The 19,514-nt window shown below is 37.1% G+C and overlaps 1 protein-coding gene across 6 annotated transcripts in view; it reads right to left on the reverse strand.

The window, feature by feature from the left end:
* Window positions 1–888: 888 nt before the first annotated feature.
* LOC127961293 (amyloid beta precursor protein binding family B member 2) overlaps window positions 889–19,514 on the reverse strand; it is a 52,056-nt gene continuing 33,430 nt past the window's right edge. For 3 of the 6 annotated variants that reach the window (XM_052560519.1, XM_052560604.1, XM_052560382.1), the window contains 14 exons: window positions 17,880–18,097; window positions 17,573–17,764; window positions 16,668–16,742; window positions 16,342–16,395; window positions 15,340–15,425; window positions 15,181–15,241; window positions 13,363–13,509; window positions 12,153–12,280; window positions 8,213–8,327; window positions 7,896–7,983; window positions 7,729–7,812; window positions 6,291–6,406; window positions 5,979–6,158; window positions 889–4,817 (listed from right to left, as the gene is read on the reverse strand). In XM_052560519.1, coding sequence (XP_052416479.1) covers window positions 4,647–4,817; window positions 5,979–6,158; window positions 6,291–6,406; window positions 7,729–7,812; window positions 7,896–7,983; window positions 8,213–8,327; window positions 12,153–12,280; window positions 13,363–13,509; window positions 15,181–15,241; window positions 15,340–15,425; window positions 16,342–16,395; window positions 16,668–16,742; window positions 17,573–17,764; window positions 17,880–18,097 — 1,715 coding nt within the window. In that variant the 3' untranslated portion in view covers window positions 889–4,646. Of the gene's footprint in view, window positions 4,818–5,978; window positions 6,159–6,287; window positions 6,407–7,728; window positions 7,813–7,895; window positions 7,984–8,212; window positions 8,328–12,152; window positions 12,281–13,362; window positions 13,510–15,180; window positions 15,242–15,339; window positions 15,426–16,341; window positions 16,396–16,667; window positions 16,743–17,572; window positions 17,765–17,879; window positions 18,098–19,514 lie in introns of all 6 variants that reach the window. The other 3 variants (XM_052560684.1, XM_052560458.1, XM_052560748.1) reach the window with 3 other exon arrangements.

Consider the following 19,514-nt stretch of genomic DNA (forward strand, 5'->3'; position numbering starts at 1 on the left):
TAGCCAATGTCTTTGGTGCTGACCTTCAATGATTCAACTCAACCATACTAAAAGCAAAAAGGACTCTAGATAATCATTTGTGCAAGTGTGTTGAACGTTCTTCTTTTGTGTTCTATTGTACAGATGTGAATTCTCTTCAGCCTGAGACTTATTCATTTATTCATTTGGTGTGAAAGGGCTTATGTTTACCAAAAGTATAATTTTTATATTCAAAACAAACAAGCAAGCCCTGCCCAGACTGAACAAGTAACACATAAAAAGTAACTAAGTAATGTAATTAATTACTTTTTTAGGAAGTAACGCAATATTGCAATGCATTACTTTTAAAAGTAACTTTCACCAACATTTAAAATATTCAATTATTGCAGATTTGCATCATATTCTGAGTTTGCCTTTCACTGTTTTTATTAATTTTGATTAGGCTTCTTATTAACCAAAATGACATAATTCAATCTTCTGGTGAAACAACATCTCTGGTGACAAATGTTGGACTTCTCCCAACGTTTGATCGGATTAAACCTGTCTGCCTCCATCATCCAACTAACAACCAATGGGTAGAACCAAGTCTCCACCCTAAATTATTCTGATAATCATATAATAATAAGTCATAATATGGAAGAAAATATATTTCATTTTGACTTTAGTAATTATGCCACTAGAGCTTTATTGGCACAAAAGATATACTGTAAACTATGAATATGCAATGTGTACAATTTTACTAGTACAAAACATGATTTTTTGAGAAATGCAAAGCATGAAGGTCCACCGCCTAAGCAGATTTCACCACAACAATTTTAAAATTTAAAAAACATTCAATAGCTCACTAAGCCATCTCTTACTAACAGACTACATTTTATCAAATAAAGGAACAGCCAGAAACACTTAATGTATTTTGTGATATGCCATTTATTTTCACAACATTTTACATTTATATGGTGTACAAATTAGTGTAGAGCAGAGAAAGCCAATGTTTCCACATAAACGTGTGTTTGAGTGTATTTCAGTTTGTTAATCCTTGTGATGAGGTTTCCCCTGATAATCATCGATCAGAGTGATTCGCTACTCTTGGCTAACATGAGAACGATGATTCTACGCTGAATTATTGTAATGGACTACATTACCCATAAGCCTCCTCCCTCTTTCCGGTTTTGCGCATCACAGCTGACTTTGCCAGTTGCCACTGAATTCATTTTGAAACAAACTGCGAAAAAAAATTCTAAAGAAAACAGTGAGCTGTGTAAGACCCAACATCACAGAGTGAAATTCACATGAAAAAAACCCCATCATGCACTTCTTCAAAGCTGCAACAGATAATAAGAGGGGGAGACTGATGGGGTGCAGTACCCAGGCAGATTGATTTGCATCAGGTCATATTAACATCTCTATACAGATGACACTAATTTCACCATCTCAAACTCTGATAAGCTGCAGGGTGAACGCGGAGGCCTTGTGTGGTCAGGATACAGGAGAAATGGTTCTAGTTGAGCTACCTAAACATCTACATACTGCCCAAACTAATGTGCTCTAATTTTGGTAAAAATCTGATTGGAACAGTCTTGATGAATGTGTCTGTTGAGTAATTTTGTTTAAATTTACATTTTGGAACATACACAAGATGACCAAATGGATGCCTGATATGATATAAATCATACAAACCATTAATTGGACAGTATATACATCCTAGGGCTGCACGATTATGACAAAAATCCTAATTGTTGATTATTCCCTTGAAATTGTAATTGAAATTATAACATTTATCTCAATTTACACTGAATGATGTTTATACCACTGTTTAATGCAACTGCGTGCTGTATTTTCTTAAGAAAATAAACAAGCTGAAAACAAACTTTTAGTGCTTTTCTATAGTATTAAGCCTAAAATGTCAATTATACATTGATTAATTGAATAATACATCCTACTTAATATTTTATACTAAAAATGTTTCAATGCAAGACTCTATAATTGTTTTGCTATTGTAAATATGCACTAGCCATGTCTCATTGTTTTCTTAGTGTCTCGTGCATGGGCACCGTGTTTTTAAAATGCCTCAAGCTATAATTCATGGACTTTACACAGTTATTGAACCAAACGGAATCAACTAAAGCTGTTTTCAACTAAATAATCACTATTATCTTTTGAGATCTGCTTTCATTTTAAATCTGATTTAAAACAATCTGTATAGCATAAAGCGCTATATAAATAAAACACTTAGAAATGTGTCTTGAGAGCCTACGTTTGGTGCAACATTTTTTAAAATGCATCATGTGAGTGAAGCGTCCAAAAGGAGATTGATTGTTTGATTTTATGCACCTGTTGCAAATGAAATAGTCAAATATCCAGACAAACTTTTGAACATATATTGTATACTAACCTATACCTACACGTCTATTGTTGGTTTGGGCAGAATGTAAAGGTCCTACAAGGCCTCTCAAATATATTATGATGGCAGTCAGCGTCTGAGATACACGGCTCTTTGAGGGTCACCAGAGTAACTGTACAGTGATTCGAATTGACATTTCTTGTTTGATTTGTTGTTCAATACACATCTAAGCATATGATACATCACAATGAAACCAGTATATACCGATATAAAATAGAATAAATAAAATAAAAAATATCATTTCTGTTCAGTACAGTTTTTCTTCTTAAATTGTCGCAGGACATGCAAGGCAATGTGTCTTTTTTTCTTCTCAAATCTTCCTCAGAGCGAAAAGAATGCATAGATAGACACTTAAAAGTTCACATCTCCTCCCCTAGAGCTAGCTCTCCTAAAAATGACCATTAAATAAATTTGTATTCAAAATCTCTACCATCTTTCACTCTTCTTCTTTTCTTTGTTTCATCAGTTGGTTTATCTACAACACTTACATGATTATTTTTACAGTATGGCCAGAATAAACGAGGTCAAGAGACATGCCGAGGCAAGTATGATCAAAATAAACAGAAACCAAATAAAAGTTTCTGAAATTTGAAAAATAAAGCCTTATGATATGATGTTTGCTATATATAGATACTATATGTACACACATAAGTGACTCTTCAAAACCCTTGTGAAAGAAAGGGTAAGTCTAGGACTACAGGTGGTACGCCAGAATAGGTAAAAAAAAACCTTTGTGAAGCACAACCAGGACATGTAGAGCCACGGATGAGACATGGATGGATGCTGGAACTGAAATAGCTCTTTATAGACATTTTTCACTAACTTGGATGTGCTGGAGATAGATCCTATTAGTCGGGTATTTTTGACTTTCAGTCACTGGAGAGCCTCTGGAGGAAGCAAGCACTACGCTGGGGTTCAAAGCAGAATTGACACGACTGAAGCGTCTTACTCTAGGCAAAGTTATTCCCGCCTCCTGTATTTCTCTCCATGAGTAATTCAGTTCTCTTCCTCAACATTCTCTTTCAAAAAAACAAACAAAAAAAAGGCAATTTCACATTGGAAATATAAAAGCACATTCAAACTTTACATCTACACACTGAACAGGTGTTGTCCTTCCAGCTGTGTCAATGCAGAGCAAGTCTATGGGATGTCTGTTGTTCTTTTCATATTGGCATCTTTTCCAAGCCTCCTCATCAACTTCAGGTGAAGATGAACGTGTCAGCAGAGATTCTTGAAGAAAACTAAATCATTTGGTGAAAGCCACAACGTTAATCTAAAAACATTTTAATTTCCTTCATTGAAAAGTGCAAAGGAACATTACTTGAAGTCGAACTTCCAACTTCGCATTGCATTGTGCCATTTATTATCCTTTGGATGCTAGAAGACTTCATTGTTGACACTGAACAAATGCAATGCTAATGTAGTGTTGTTCTGTTTCCTTAAGGTGCGGTCACATTTATCTGTTCCAATAGGTATCTAAATTGTTGATATGAATTTACTGTGTTGACCAATAGTAGCTTGGTATGAAGGTGACTTTTATGCAAGTTGTGCTTCATACGTCGCTGCACTACTGACAATTAGCGACGGACTGAAATGTCGCCAAAATATTGCCGTTACTGCATCTTTACACCTCATCTTTTGAACACTGAACACTGGAGCACCTTGTCCAGAACATATCAAGCAGGAAATCCATCATCCAACTTTGAATGGAACACAGAGCACAGTTCCTCTCATCCAGCCATTGTTCTCTCGGGATGATAAAGAATGATACAAAAAATAGCTTTTATGACACTTCTGAACATCCTTTAGCAAATGAAGCAGCATCAAGCTCCTCTACACACCCGCACACACTTATGCTCATGCAACGGTTATGAAGAAGCTCTGCTGAGTGTAGCAGCCGTGTTTGTTCTGGTTGAATTGCACAAATCTCTTTAAGCAGGCTTTGTCCAGATAGGGTGGTTCTTCTAGATGGGCGGAGCCTGTTGGTTTCAGTCATGCTGGAGTGGCGTGGCTTCCCATGCAGATATACACATGACTGACATACTGGTGACGGAACAGACAGGCTTTTAGATAGTGGACTAGGTGTATGTCAGTGTATTTTCTTGGCATCTGCTCATTTCATAATTTCTTGTAGATTTCTTACGGACCGTTTTCACCCTCGAGTTCTTCTTCATCTCCATCATGTGACTGGACAGGTATGTACAGGACATTCTGATAGGTTAAGCATGCAGAGCGTGACGGTGAGTGTGCGTGCTCGTGTGTCAGATCACTGGTTGAGCTCAGTGACCGGTCTCTTCTGTTTGAGCGTGTCGATGAGGGACAGAACTCCACGTTTGACGCTGGTGGAGACACGGCGTGTGACTGAATCAGCAGGAGGTGCCTGTGAGCAGGCTTTCTGAGACGGAGGCCGTGCCACCAGACACTTCTGATACCTCAACTGCACAGAAAAGAAGAAAAAATGAAATGAAACAGGCTTGGCCGGTTAAGATCTTATTTTGAATTTCAACATGAAATATGATAATAAGCAGAAAATTTATTAAATTAATTTAAATGATTGTAATATCAGGCTGCAACATTACAAAACTGAAACAAGTGAAGGGGGTTCTGAATACTTCCAGAATGCACTGTATTTTATTACATTTTCTTAAGGCAGCTATTTATAGCCATGTACTGTTATTAATATTTATTCAAATATATATATATGAATGGCAGTGAATATACAGTTTTTGAAAAAACTTTCTTATTTTGATCAAGAATTTATCTATTTGAATTATTTATTTATTTTCAAGAAACATTTCCTATTATTATCGTGTGTTAGTAAATGTCTTTATTGTCACGTTTGATTTAATGCATACTACCCTAATAAAATCCATTTCTCAAAAAAATTATAACTGACCGCAAACTATACATATTCAGCTATGGAAAAAACAGAGACCATTTGAAAATTCCTACTTTCTGCAGATTTATGATTTATAGATATGTGTTTGAGTAAAAAAAATATTTTTGTTTTATTCTGTAAAGTACTGATGACATTTCTTCCAATTTATTACAATAAAAATGTTGTCATTTAGAGCATTTTTTTGCATTAATTGACGATTGGTCAAAATAACAAAAATGATGCCATGTTTACAGACATGTTTATATTTATTTTTAAACAACAATACCAGTGTTTTACTTTGAGAAGAGTTAACAAATCAATATTTGATGAAATAACCCTGATTTTCAAATCACAACAACTGAAACATGTTATTTTGACCAATTGTCATTTCTTGGGAAAAAACGGTCTAAATGACAGTATATATATATTTTTTTTAATAAATGTTATCAGACCTTTATTGTATAAAACCGATATTAATATTTGACTCCAACCCATACCTAGTAATCCAGTAAATCAATATGAAACTGAGACTTTTCAACTGGTCTCTTAATTTTTCCATAGCTGGACATGCATTTAATAGGCTGAACATTTCTGAGATATCATTTTTGCAGTTATATTGTCCAGCTCTGGGCATGACATTGATTTGGTTTCATTATAAATCTATAGTGCCCATTTACATTTGATGTGGTGGAGAAGTGTATTTCTGGTGTTATAACTCACCATGCACGCTGCCTGAACAGCCTCTGACACACTGCCAGCGTTGGGATCACACCAAAACACATGACACTCAAAGTGCTGGTTCCCAGAGTCCATGATGAATGCAAATGAATGCACATCTTTCCCAACGCCCATGAATGACAGAAAGCGCACACGACACTCCACTAGGACCTCCTCTTCCTCCTAATTTAGGTTGTGACACCAAGAATCATACATGAGTCAAAAGATCTAGACACAAGAAGTTGTACTTTAGTAAAACACAGCTACTCTGGCAGGATGTTATTAGGTTTATGAGATGAAAGGATGTGTAACTGCCTTTTCTTTGATGACTGTGACTGTTGCGTCTGCTACATTCAGTTTCACAGGAATCCAGTCTTCTCGAATGGATGATGTCATCAAACTGTCTATTGCACCGTTGAGAACGTCCATGCCTAGAAAACAATGACATCTGACCTTTTAAAAGCATGTATGGGTCCAAGAAAAGCTATGCGAACCTTTTGACTTTATCTGGATTTTGCAATAAACTAGCCATAATATTAGACCTGATCTTCAGCTAAGTCGCATCAGTAGACAAACACACTCTGCTTAAATGTAAGCTGGAAGTGATCTCCCCAAAACCTAACCGGAGTCGGGACTCATCTAACCTGGAGTCCAATCAATGAGACCAGATTGGAGGTCAGACTCACCTTGCCCTATAAAACAATGGTTGCAATATCTGCTATTCACAAGACACTTTGTCTGAAATGAACCATCCCAGAAAAAGAGCTCTCCAAACACAGAAATGTTGACTTACATAAAGCTGGAAATGGATACAAAAGCTTGATCTCAAGAGAGCAATGCACACAAGACTTCTCAATAATATCACTGAACTAAAAGTGCCAAATGTCTGACAGTTGTGCATGGCTGATTTGGTGGAAGATCAACCAGCAGATTTACATACTTTTTTTTTTGCGAAAGCTTACATTGCTTTTTTAATAAAAACAAAAAGGCATTTTTTGTTAGTTTAAGCAGATTGTTGTTAGACTTTTTTTAAGATCATATGAAATTTTATGACCAATTTATTCAGAAATTCCAGAATTCTGGGAAGATTGTATTTAAATATTGAGTATTCTGGGAAGATTGAGTTAAATGTGAAGAAAAGTATAAATATATGCATAATCATATTATTAACTCTTTCTCTGCCATGGACTGAATTTTCCATCTTTCCGTTTTTTGGCTGTTATACGGTAAGAGGTGAAGAAACAGCAGAAAAAAGTGATCGGTATGTTAATGCACATGCATATGTAAAATTAACGCAATCACACATTAAAAAGCAAATAAATCAAATTTACATAATGTTACTGAATGAAATGTCAGGAAGTGCTATAGGACTGTGAAGCTTTGGATGTGTTGCTGGAAGCAATCAACTCTATCTATGTTTTGATCATCGTTCTGAATCCAACCTGTACTTAGCCTGACAAAAACATGATTTCTCTAACCTTTTTGTTCAAAATATTGCTTTTTTAATTAAACCTACCCATATTAAAGTGTTGATAATAAAAGAATGCATAAAGCTACAATAAAACCTTTTTTTTTAAGCAGAGGCTCGGTTCTTTCTTTCGACGTTGCATATTCAGATATTCAACAAACTAATCTGGGGGTCAAGGAAGTTTTGTGAAAATTATCAAAAACACTGACAGGGAATAAGAAGATAGGAGAAAATGAGAGAGCACATGAAAAGAGTGAAATACTACAAATGAGTGTGATTGCTCACCTATAGGTCTGGCAACCGGCATCATGCCAACATATAACACCTGGAACTTCTGCACCAGTTCAGTCTTCGGTGTGGGGAACTCTGCTAAGGGTAACAGACAGCATACACATTAACACACACCTTCTATTCAACAAAGAAGAAACACACATATAAGCATGCTGTGTTACCTTGTAGCGGGACGTCGAGCCCAGAATGTGTTCTGTCCTGTAGTGATCCTCCAGCCATAGCTTTGGCATTCTTGCGCTCTGCCATGATCTATTACACAGAAATCGAACTCATTAAACTCCCTGCCCTAAATCAGCCACCTAATCAGAACGTGAACCCGGTTTCTTCCTTCTCAGCTGTATTTTATCCTTGCACACAGACTTAAGACTATCAGTGGTTTTCTCTGCAATCTAATATAGTTTTTGCATATTACAGTTTTGAATGGGCCGTTTAGGATAATTTTGTGTTGGATGTTGTTTGTGTAGTGTGCAGTTCTCACCCTGGAGCAGATTTCGTGCAGACTGGTGGCGATGGCTTTGGCAGGGGTGTCACAGCGGAACACATGGCATTTTAATATCCGGGTGTCCTTATCTCGCGCTACATATGCAAAATCCCTGCATGCACACAATTAAAATCAAACAAGTTTAAACTTATATTTAAGCAGCTGTTTAAAAACACAGTTTATTACCCATTTAATTCACATAATCTGTCATATTTCCAAAAAGTATAGGTAAAAAAAAAAACTAGGGCATCACTTTATTTTGTACATAGGAAAACGATTGGACCCCAAAAAGTTACATACCAGAATGGAGCCAAGTCGAGAGGTCAAAGGAATTATTTTAGTTTTATGAAATAAATATGAACACAATTATATTTTATTTGGAAAAAAAGTGGACAATAAGAAAAGTAATGAGCATTTTGAAAGTAAATAGAGTCCACTTTGATTTTATGTTGCCTTTGAGCAAACTGTTTTATGTCTTTAATGAAAACAACCATATTTCATCAATAAACAATGCAGATAAACAGACACATGATTATAGACAAAGAGAGTTGTCAATGTGAGATATGCAAAGAACTGCCCTAACAGAGACAGTCACATTTCAGGCAAACAGTTGTAAAATATAACCATGGATAAAATGCACACACATCATCTACTATATGCAGGTGCACGTGGCTATCTAAGATAAATGAGTGTCTCTAAACTTACACCTTCAGCTGTATTACACACATTCTTTATCATTTCTGCTAAAAATAAACTATAATGAACAAAATGTCCAGGAAGAGTCTACAAAAAGGCTATGATGAGAATACAAGTAATAATAGGGTAAATCAATTTACCTCTCTCTGAGTCCCGGAAAGCAGTCAAGTAAAAGATAATAAAAAAACATTATGAGAAAATACACACAATGAAGCCCATTAATGAAACAAGCCAAACAAATTCCTGCATAAATCATTCACAAGAACGGTTTTAACATAAAACTGTTACACTCAATTTAATGCAAAAACATATGTATTATGAAGGATTGACAGAAACATGTTCTGCAAGGGTTCTGATGTGTATAGGTATTTCAGAGCATTACTAATGGCAGGATGCGCATCTCAAAGACAATGGCTGGAACATGCTGTGGGGAGATTTTAGCAAATCAAATCCAAGCCCCAATAATAAGCATGTATGAAAGAAACAGAAAATAAGAGGGAAGAGAGAGAAAATGAGACCAGTAGGTGTGACAAATGAATTCAGACATTTATCACGATGTATGTAACACCTTAAAACATGAGATTCAGTGTGCAGCCAGTAAGAAACATGAATATGTAACAGTGTGATAATTAGAGATTTAACAGACTGAGAGAGAAAGAGAATAAAACCAGATGAACTGAATGCACTCAATATTGTCCGAGATGAACCCCAGGCTGTTTCAAAACCTGTTAAAAATGGGCTTTTTAACAGCACCTCAGCAGTATTCAACTGGAAAATGTGCTGGAGGGTCAAGGAGAAACTACAAGGAGGTACAGGTAACAACGTTAATGGACTGAGAACAGAACCCAGAGGTTCCCCATAGGAATTTGAAAAAAAGGCATGTGTTCTAGTTTGTGTAGATGTGTGGGATGGTATCAGAGGATCCGATCTGAGGGAACATGCAAGGAAGTTGCAGTCTCTTTCAAATGTAACCTGTTTAGTGACGTGAAGATCTTGCTGTGACCTACTTTAATAACCGAACACACAGTACTCCACAATACGATCCTCACCATAGTCAATGACAACACATACAGTGCATCCACAATTCTCTACTGAAATCTCCTCCTCCTCCTCATTCACACCATCTGGAGAAATTCCACCCACTCCACCTTCTCACAGTCCTAGTATTCCTCCCATCTCACTCCAGTACATACTTCAACTGAAAACTACTAAACAACAAATGCCATGCTGTAGAAAATATGGCTTAAATGTATTTGATGGGTACTATCAAAAATTTGGTGAATTACAGAATAAATAATGAAAAACGATGGACAGGAAAAAGAGAAAAATACTCACATCTATTAATTCATGCATTTTCCCTGTTTTAACATTATGCCATACCCCTCTTCTACAGATTTTCACCTCCTCGTCTCATCCTCTGCTCGGTTGAAAAATTGCAACGCACCTCTCTACACTCAATCTCTCTCTTTTTTATCCGCTTCTCATTTTCGCTCTCTCTCTTTCCATCCAATCCCAGCATTCCTTTTACCCTCCCCCTCTCGTTTCGCTTGTCGCTACGGTAACCTCCTCCAGGGTCTTGGGAGGAAAATTTTACTGATGGGATTAGTGGTGTATTAGCATAGGAGGACAATTATATCATATGCAAACACATACGTACACCTGTGGACTACACAATAAATCCCCCCCCCCCCCCAAAAAAAACTGCCTAAAGCATGATTCCAGTTTAGAGAATATGAAGAGTGCCATCTACTGGTCAGAATGTGGTACTGCTTACACTCAGTGAGGCAAAACTGTGATTCAGCATCCCTGATGAAGTATGCTGCATTCCACCCCTGCATCATTCACACACACTCACTAACACACAAACCAGTCAGCTCTTCTGGGACTAAAGCAAGAAAGCTCTTTAGTGTGTGAGAGATTCATATGCAACTTTTGGATGACCTCACAAACACTCTTCACATACCGACAGCACCTATAACACTGGATTAAACTTTCATTAGCACTCTCTCTATCATCAATCTTTTATTTCTGTCCTCCTTTCACAGGGGTGACTTCTTTAATCCAGAATCATTATATAGTGACCTTTCGCTTGAAGGGACCGGAGGACTGTCTCGATATCAGAATACATTAACAGAGACATCTCTTGCAGAGTTTTATAGATAACGAGCACATGAGGAAAGTCACAGGTGCAGAAATGCTGACGCTTGCAGATCTAAAATCTCTAATTAAAATGAACTGTGAAGAATTCACGGCATGTGCTTCATGCAATATTCTACACTCAACAGTCGCAATATATTGCTGATGATTTTGCTAGTGATATAAAATTAAGAAATGTTCTGTGCATAAGACAACTGTCAGCTTAAAGTATTACCATTACCACTTAAAATGTGTACACAATTCTCTTTTAGTATATTTAAATGTTCTAACAAAAAACTAATAAATACTGCTTTTCTATTAAATACTGATATTTATTACTATGTCTTTTTATATTGGTGCATATATATGAAAATAAAGATCATAATTCCTCCATAATGATTATTTATTGGAAAAACGGTGAGGAAAACATCTATTGATGACTTTTACTCTAAGTTCTTGCATTTTTGTCCATTTGAGTTTTTTGCATTTAATGTTTTAAAAATACTTTTTCAAAACTAGCTGAAAAAAAGTACACTTTTAGAAAGCCATCTGAAAATTTGAAAGGGTGAAAAAATACTGAGATATAATTATTATTTTTTTAATTGATAAAAAGAACTTCACTTCAGTAAAAAAAAGGATTTTAATGATAAAATTTACATCCATTCAACATCTTTTGTCGGTCAGTTTGATTTTTGAAAATATTGATCTGATTTAACTAGGCAGAAACTGCTTAATCTAAAACAGTGCGGAGCTTCGAGCCAACATTCAGTGGGTCACAGAGATTAAACATTATTAGTGTTGATAGACGACCAGTCAGCCGAACAGGATCAGCAAAATAGAAAATTAGCTCCACGTAAATAAAACTCTGATGATGTTTATGGCAGCTGAAAGCTGTAATGTTTTAACTCATATAAAATCGCTTCATGCCCCATCTGTGTGGTTTCCAAAAGCATTTTAGGAACACTTCCCACACTTTCATAAATACAGAGTGAGTTAACTTATTAATCATTCAGTTTTGTTCAGTTTATCTCTGTCATTTATTAAACATTTCATACACCCTTCATCATTTACCATGTTCTCCTTAACTAACCCAGCCAGTGCATACCTTCCATTATCACGCCCGACGCCCCACACCCGGATGCTTGCGATTGGCTGAGAGTGTAGAACGCTTCGATCCATCGGGTCAACCAGATTCAGCATGTTATTCTCCAAAATGAGGTACATATCCTTCCCCTGGACACACACGCACAAGAGTGTTCGTATTAGAAGGGTTTCCTTTCAAAACCTTCTGAGCTTTCTTGCCATCCACTGCCTTCATAGACAGCTGCCTTCATAGGCATCACAAAAATAGCACTGAATATTTTAAACTATGTTTTTTAGTACTGAATGCATATGTAATTTCTTGCAACTAGCACAGTACAAAAAGAGCACACAGTAGCTCCTTAGCTGTTGCTCAGTTAAAAACATCACACTATCAAAAGCAGAAAATGCATGCAAAAAAAGCACATTCAAATAACCTTTTTTTTTGTATTGAATGAAATGCATTTTATAATTTATGTAATCTCAAACAAAGCGCACTGCATCTTGACTACTGGTGGATGTTAACATGCTGATAAAATGATACTTGATAAACAATTAGGTACAGTAATATTGTTAGCTTATTTGTCAAAATTGTCAACTTGATTGTCAAATCATTGATGCTTTGAGTATTGTATAAAATATTATAACCAATATTTCTCCTGCTCCACATTTTCAATGAATTTTTCCATGAAGAATAAATGCAATGCTGCCTTGGAATTTGACCAAAGAAAAGGTGCACCTGTGATGCCTTAAAATACAGCAACTCGCTGGGTTTTAGAATCAATGTCACAAGCTACTATGAGCTCTAAGGATGCCTGTGCTTGTATGTGTGTTGAAAGTAATGAATAAATGATCAGATCAGAAAATAAAAGGCAGGAGGAGAACAGAGGCTCTCTTCCTGTGTCCTGTCATAACACATTAAACTCTCTTTCTTCCTCTTCCTCTTCTATTCACTTGCCTTTTTTTCTGCATGGCATTTTCAGTTTTCCCTCTTTTCGTTTGATTCTTTTTTGTCTCTTTTAGGTCTTATCTCCCTGTTTCTACCTTCCCTTTTTCAAAATGACGTTTAGAAACATTGTGTGTATTTTTGCATGAGTTGGTATTATATGTGCCTTCCTGTGTTTAGACTATAGTGCTGGTCTAGCTGGTTGTAAAACTGGTCCACCAGCATTGGCTGTTGTAAATCTTGTTAGTATGTGTGTGTGTGTGTGAGATAGGGTGAAGCGGTCTCTCACCTCTCCCCAGATGCCCACAGTGTCTCGTATATCATTCTTGCAGTAGGACAGTTGACGGATGCAGTTGTTAACAGCGACGCTGCTTTTACCCGGAGCCAGATCCTCCTCAGCCATCTCTACCCAGCCGAGAGAGCGCACAGCAAAACACTGTAATAAACAGAAACCCACTGATCAATCACAAAGACTACGGGACAACAGCTACACACGATGAAAATGAAGAGCGCAGCAAATATATACGACATAAGGCATAACAAAACAACTCGCAAAAGAACAAGCCCAGTAATATAGTATTGTGTTTATCTATTACATACATTCCATTATGTCTCATATCTTACTTCTCTATAGTGAGACAAACTAGACTGAGGAAACACCTCTTAAATTTTCACATTCCATCTTCTAAGAATAGCTGATGTTACCATTAGTGAGAAAGAGAGAGTGTGTTCATACACACACACACACACACACACACACACACACAACTCTTATAACAGGGTGCTGAGATCAAAAGAGAGGACCCCTCATACTGGAAGAGCTATTCTTTCATCTTTCACTCATTCACTTCCTCCTTTCTCATCAGTATCTCACTCCCAGCACTATGAGAGCAAAATCATCCATCATTCAGTCTCTCTTCCTTTCTGACAATCTGTGACGTGGTGCCTCCATTATAAAAGTGTTTGTGAGGGCGAGAGATTAATAACAGGCAGAATGTTGTCCTGCTCTTTCAGTTTGATTTTAACTGCTGTTGAAAGATCAGATCCACACGAGGAAGAGTGTGAAACAAGCACAGAGAGAGAGAGAGCGAGAGAGAGAGAGAGAGAGAGAGAGAGAGAGAGCATTAAATATCCAGTAAAAGTTCCACTTGAGCTACAGTAAGGTTACAGCATAGTTGTGATGTATAGAGCTACATTCTTCATCTGTTTACACTATATACAGATACTAAATATTACTGTTTTATTGTATTTTTTATCAAATAAAACCATTTTGGTGAGCATAAGAGATGTCAAAAACATTTTAAAAAATCTGCAGACCTCACACTTTTAAATGGTAGTGTATGTGACACACTGCATAATGAAATATTTGAAGGATTAACAGATTTTTATTGATTTGCTTCACATTTTGTGGCACAAATGCATTTGACTATGCATATATGATAGTGTTGTTTAGTGTTTCATGTTAACATCAGGGCTCTGCTGACTTAAGGACATATCTCACTCTTATGATAAAATCATCAGAAATAATAATAATGAATTGTTTTTCCATCTCATCTTTACCCACCTCTCCAACAATGAGGTGCATGACGTGCATATGCATTTCTTTGATCAGCCAGCAGATGGCACTGTATATCTAGAATTACACTGGAGGATGGAAACTCCTGAGGCTTCACTAAATTCCAGCAATATACAAAAAGCAATAAACTATGTTTGACATAGTTTGTGTCAATCCTGGTACATTAAAACCTTACATTTGTCATGCTTTTTTTCTATGTTGTTCATATGAGAATGCAAGTAATTTGCTGTTTCCATTGAGATAAGATGTGTTACATGATGCAGCAGACACAATAACCTTTTATTTAGAAGATGCTTACATTAATTTGATCTCTTACAACAAGACCTTGACTATCATTCTTATAATCTGACTTAAACCATATAATGTAGCAGTTCCTAAACAAACACCAGCCAGTTAATGTGCAACTCCATTATACAGCATACTGCTTTAGAGCTTGGCGAGTATGAATTTGGATCTTGCCTTTAAGACAATAATAAGTTCTCTGTAGAGTTGTAATAGCTGCAGTATGTGCACAAACTCATGAACTCTCACCTTGGCTCCAGGGTCACTGTTAATGCTGATGGAGTCTTCCTCTTCCACAGGAGCAGGGTTTCTGAGCACAGATGCGCGCACACCGTCAGAAGAGATATATACACTATTTATTCTCTCTCTCATTTATGTGTATTTATTTATTTATTCTCTTTCACACACCGTAGCTTGAGGGAGGCGTAGCGGAGAGTTGCACCTTCAAACTCCTTCAGACTGGGGTCAGGGTTTACTGTGGCCGCCTGTAGATCCTGAAGCAGAGATAAACCAGACGTGATTAAACAAACATAGCAAACCCTCAAATGTACAGCATGGAGCCAGTGGGTTAGATGCAAAGATCTGTGTATGTGCAGATCACACTAAACACAACAAAAAGAGCACAGTTCCTTCCTGTGATGAGTGATTAAACAAACTGAAATGAAAATGATTATCCAGTTTTAAAACAGACACAGTTTCAACGCTGCACATTTTGCTGCACACAAGAATGGATCAAGACAATGAGAAGAAATGAAGAGTGAACAGGACCTTTCCTGCTCCGTGAACTGCAAAAATCATTTTCTTAATACACCATAAATACATAAATTGATAAATAAAGTGTAAGCAACTGATTTATCAATGTTTTATTCTCATTTGCAATGTTTGTTGTGTATATCCAAATATACTTAAAACAAGATCAATTTCCACGACAAACAAAAATTACATAATATATATATTTTGCAGATAATTTTTTTCTCACCCTCTTGGCAATACTTTTTTTAACCATAATACTAACAAAATTTAGTGAGGCTTATGCTTAAATCAAGAAGAAAAAAAGGCAAATAGGTTAGTAAAATTAATTGAGTTGGATAAATGATTTTTGCAGTACATACAGACAAAAATAACACACACACACAAAAGCCATGCTCAGTAGAAAGGTTAAAGGTCAAAGGGTGAGGAAGGTATGAAGCAGTACTGGACCTCAGAACACAACTACTCCAGTAGAACTTCAGGTAGATCAAAATTTCTCAATGCAAAATACATCTGTAAAATATGGGCCAGCCGATGGGCAAAAAATTAATTTTGAACCATGTGAAGAACATAACCAAGTGTTGGCTCCCTGAGAAATTCTACTGTGTATTTGGCTCTGAAGTTTAATAATAATAAAAAAAAACTGCGTGAGATACTAACCTTCCAGATCTCACTATCAATCTTTCCCACTGCAAAATCACTCCATGGCTGTTTCTGCACCATTATACACACAAACACATAAACAAGGAGGACAAGGTTGAGGGATCGAGGGTGGCAGGGCGACAGAGACAAGACAGGGTTGTTAGATCACTCGATAAGCATGTGTGTGTGTGTGTGTGTGTGTGCACAGTTTCTGTTGGGTGTTTGGTTGGGATTTGATTACATGCAGTATGGATGTTGATATCTCACTCTATGTTGCAAGGATCAGAGGAAAGCACAAACTGTATTTCGACTACATTCTGAGAGTAAACAAGTGTTACTGTTACCTTGTCCTCTTCCCGATGGCGTGCCTCAAAGTGTCTATCCTTCCCTGGCATTATCTGTAGGGATGAGGACCGAGGCTATACACACACACACACACACACACACACACACACACACACAAATATATACATAGTTTTAGCTTTATTGTATGTGACCAACTTCTAACTAAATATCCCAATATATTTATATTTGTCAATACAAATTTACACAACATTTAAAACATTTGGAGTCAGTAAGATTTTTTTTTAAAAGAAACTAGTACTTTTATTCAGCAAGGATGCTTTAAATTGATTGAATTAGAAAGTAAAAAATGTAGCAAAATTAAATATAATAAATATAAATATATATTAACATGGAAAACAGTTATTTTATAATGTAATCATATTTTTCAATATTACTGTATGAACTGTATTTTTGGTCAAATAAATGCAGGCTTGGTGTGCATGAAACTTACTTCAAAAAACACTAATAAAAAATCTTACTGACCCCAAATTTCTTAATGGTATTTTTACAATATTCCAGTTAAATTTGCTTGAAATTCACCAACATGGTTTATAATTTAACAACCATTTGGCAATAGTTTTAGTTGTGGATATTCCAACTGACTGCAAGTGACAAAATTTTTAATTCTCAATCGATTAGTTTCTCTTTTTCGTGGACAAAAAAAATACAATAAATCAAAAAAAAAAAAAGAAAATAGCAATCCATGGCAACTGAGGTACTGTCACATATGTAATGCCATTACCCTGAATTTTCATGCTTTTATGAACTATAAGTTAGTCTTATCTTTTTTATTCTCCACAACCAAATTGTACTCATTGTGAAATCTAAACACCCAGAGAACGGCAGGATGTGAGCATAAAGTATTGTCCGTACTGTAAGAGGAGACATTGATGAATAGACTTACAAAGTAGCAGCTGTTGACAAATCCACAGGAAGGAACATTGGCGTCAGAGGACGAGGAAGAGTTTGAGGACAGGATAGGGGTAGGGTCCAGACACGAAGTAGACGGGATGGGGGCGGGGTCAGACGAGCTGTCAGAAGTGGTGCTGCCTGAACGACTCGATGCTCCGAAAAACACGTCGGCGTGAGACATCGACTAGAGGACAACAAAGAGATACAGAGCAAATTATTGGTAAATGTGGATATATCAACTGTTTATTTGTTTTAGTTGAGTACCATGTGCAGTTAACCACATGGTTTTAAAGGGTTACCTCATGGTCTGGAGTGGGCGAGGGTGACAGGGAGCCCAGGGAGTGTTTGCGGCTGGCATGGCTAGGTCCAGTTGGCATCGGATGGCATGGGGCGGGTCTCTCCCACTGTGTAGTGCCTGTAGGAATGTGCCAGTAATAAATCCCAGCCATGTCTGTCATCATCTTCCATCCTGGAGGCAAATCAGGGTCTGTCTGAAATGAGTGCTCCCCCCAGATATCTGGAAACACAAAAACACAAGGTCAGGCATGGTCCACACACCCATCAACCAAGATATCCAAGTCTCCTACGACTAGGTGTTATGATCAATACCTTGTATGACGGCATGAGTAGTTTTAAAACATGGTATGTATCAGCATACAACAGTTCTGGACTCTAACCTGAATCTGAACAGCGTTCCAAGAGTGTTGATGAATAGTTTAACAACTAGGGCTGCCCCCGACTAAAAATTTTTCTAGTTGACTAATTGCATGTTTATATGAATTTAATCACTTAAATATATAAAACTATAAATATACATAAACATATATATACTAGGGGTGTAACGGTTCACAAAATTCACGGTTCGGTTCGATACGATACACTGATGTCACGGTTCGGTTCGGTTCGGTTCGATACGTTTTAGATACAGCAAAATGTAAAAACATCTCAACTTTTCAGAATGCCGCAAGCGCACCGCGGGTCATGTGACAAGAACCAACCAATCAGCTTCATCCTTTCCCGTAACAAGGTTGAGAGCTCAGCCAAGATGAAGGATCAGCTGATCATAGTTGTATATGGATTGCAATTTTGAAATAAATTTAGTAGCAGAGCTACTGCAAGCGATTTTTAGAGCTGCAAATCCATTTATCCTTCGCTGAAATTTCCGCGTCTCATGGAGAGAGCACGTCATTGTTGCTTAGCAAAGACAGACGCCTCATGAGCGCTTCTGCCCAAGCGCTTTGGAAAGGAGGAGAAAGACGTGCTTAGCGTTTTCCACGCGTTTTTAGGAGCGATATGTGAACGGCCCCTAAGGCGCTCGCTCACTCAGCACGCGCTGAAGGCTCGTTGCAAAATGTCTAATGCATTTAACAGACCAGAAATATAAGATCCTAAAATAACCAACAGGTCTGGTGTTTGGGTTGGATTCCCTGTAAGCTATAGTTTCTAAATGCTGCAGGGATAGTTTGCTGCGTGCATGTTTCTCCTTTTTTTCGTCTTTTCCCAGATAGTACTGACGCATATATCCCAGATATTCCCGCTGGTGTTTTTTTTTTTTTTTTTTTTGTATTCCCGCTGGTGTACCCTGTTGCAGATGCGACATACCGTTGTTTTTTTATCCACCACTCTCTTGCCATCACCATTATAGCTTAAAGGGAATCCAAAGTGCACCCAAACACCAGACCTGTTGGTTATTGGGGGATCTTCTCATTTCTAGTCTGTTAAACGCATTGGCTATTTTGCAACGAGCCTTCAGCGCGTACTGAGTGAGCGAGCGCCTGCTGAGTAGCCTAACATAAACATATAAGATGGTGTTTTTTTCTTCTTCGGGAGTGTCAGGGGCGTTGCCTGTTACGTTGTTTGGGTTATTGGGCTACCTTGTTGAACGCATATCATTATATTTCTATCTCTCTCTTTTTTTTTTTTTTTTTTTAAAT

Source organism: Carassius gibelio, chromosome A1 (genome assembly GCF_023724105.1).
Source record: "Carassius gibelio isolate Cgi1373 ecotype wild population from Czech Republic chromosome A1, carGib1.2-hapl.c, whole genome shotgun sequence".
Taxonomy (NCBI): domain Eukaryota; kingdom Metazoa; phylum Chordata; class Actinopteri; order Cypriniformes; family Cyprinidae; genus Carassius; species Carassius gibelio.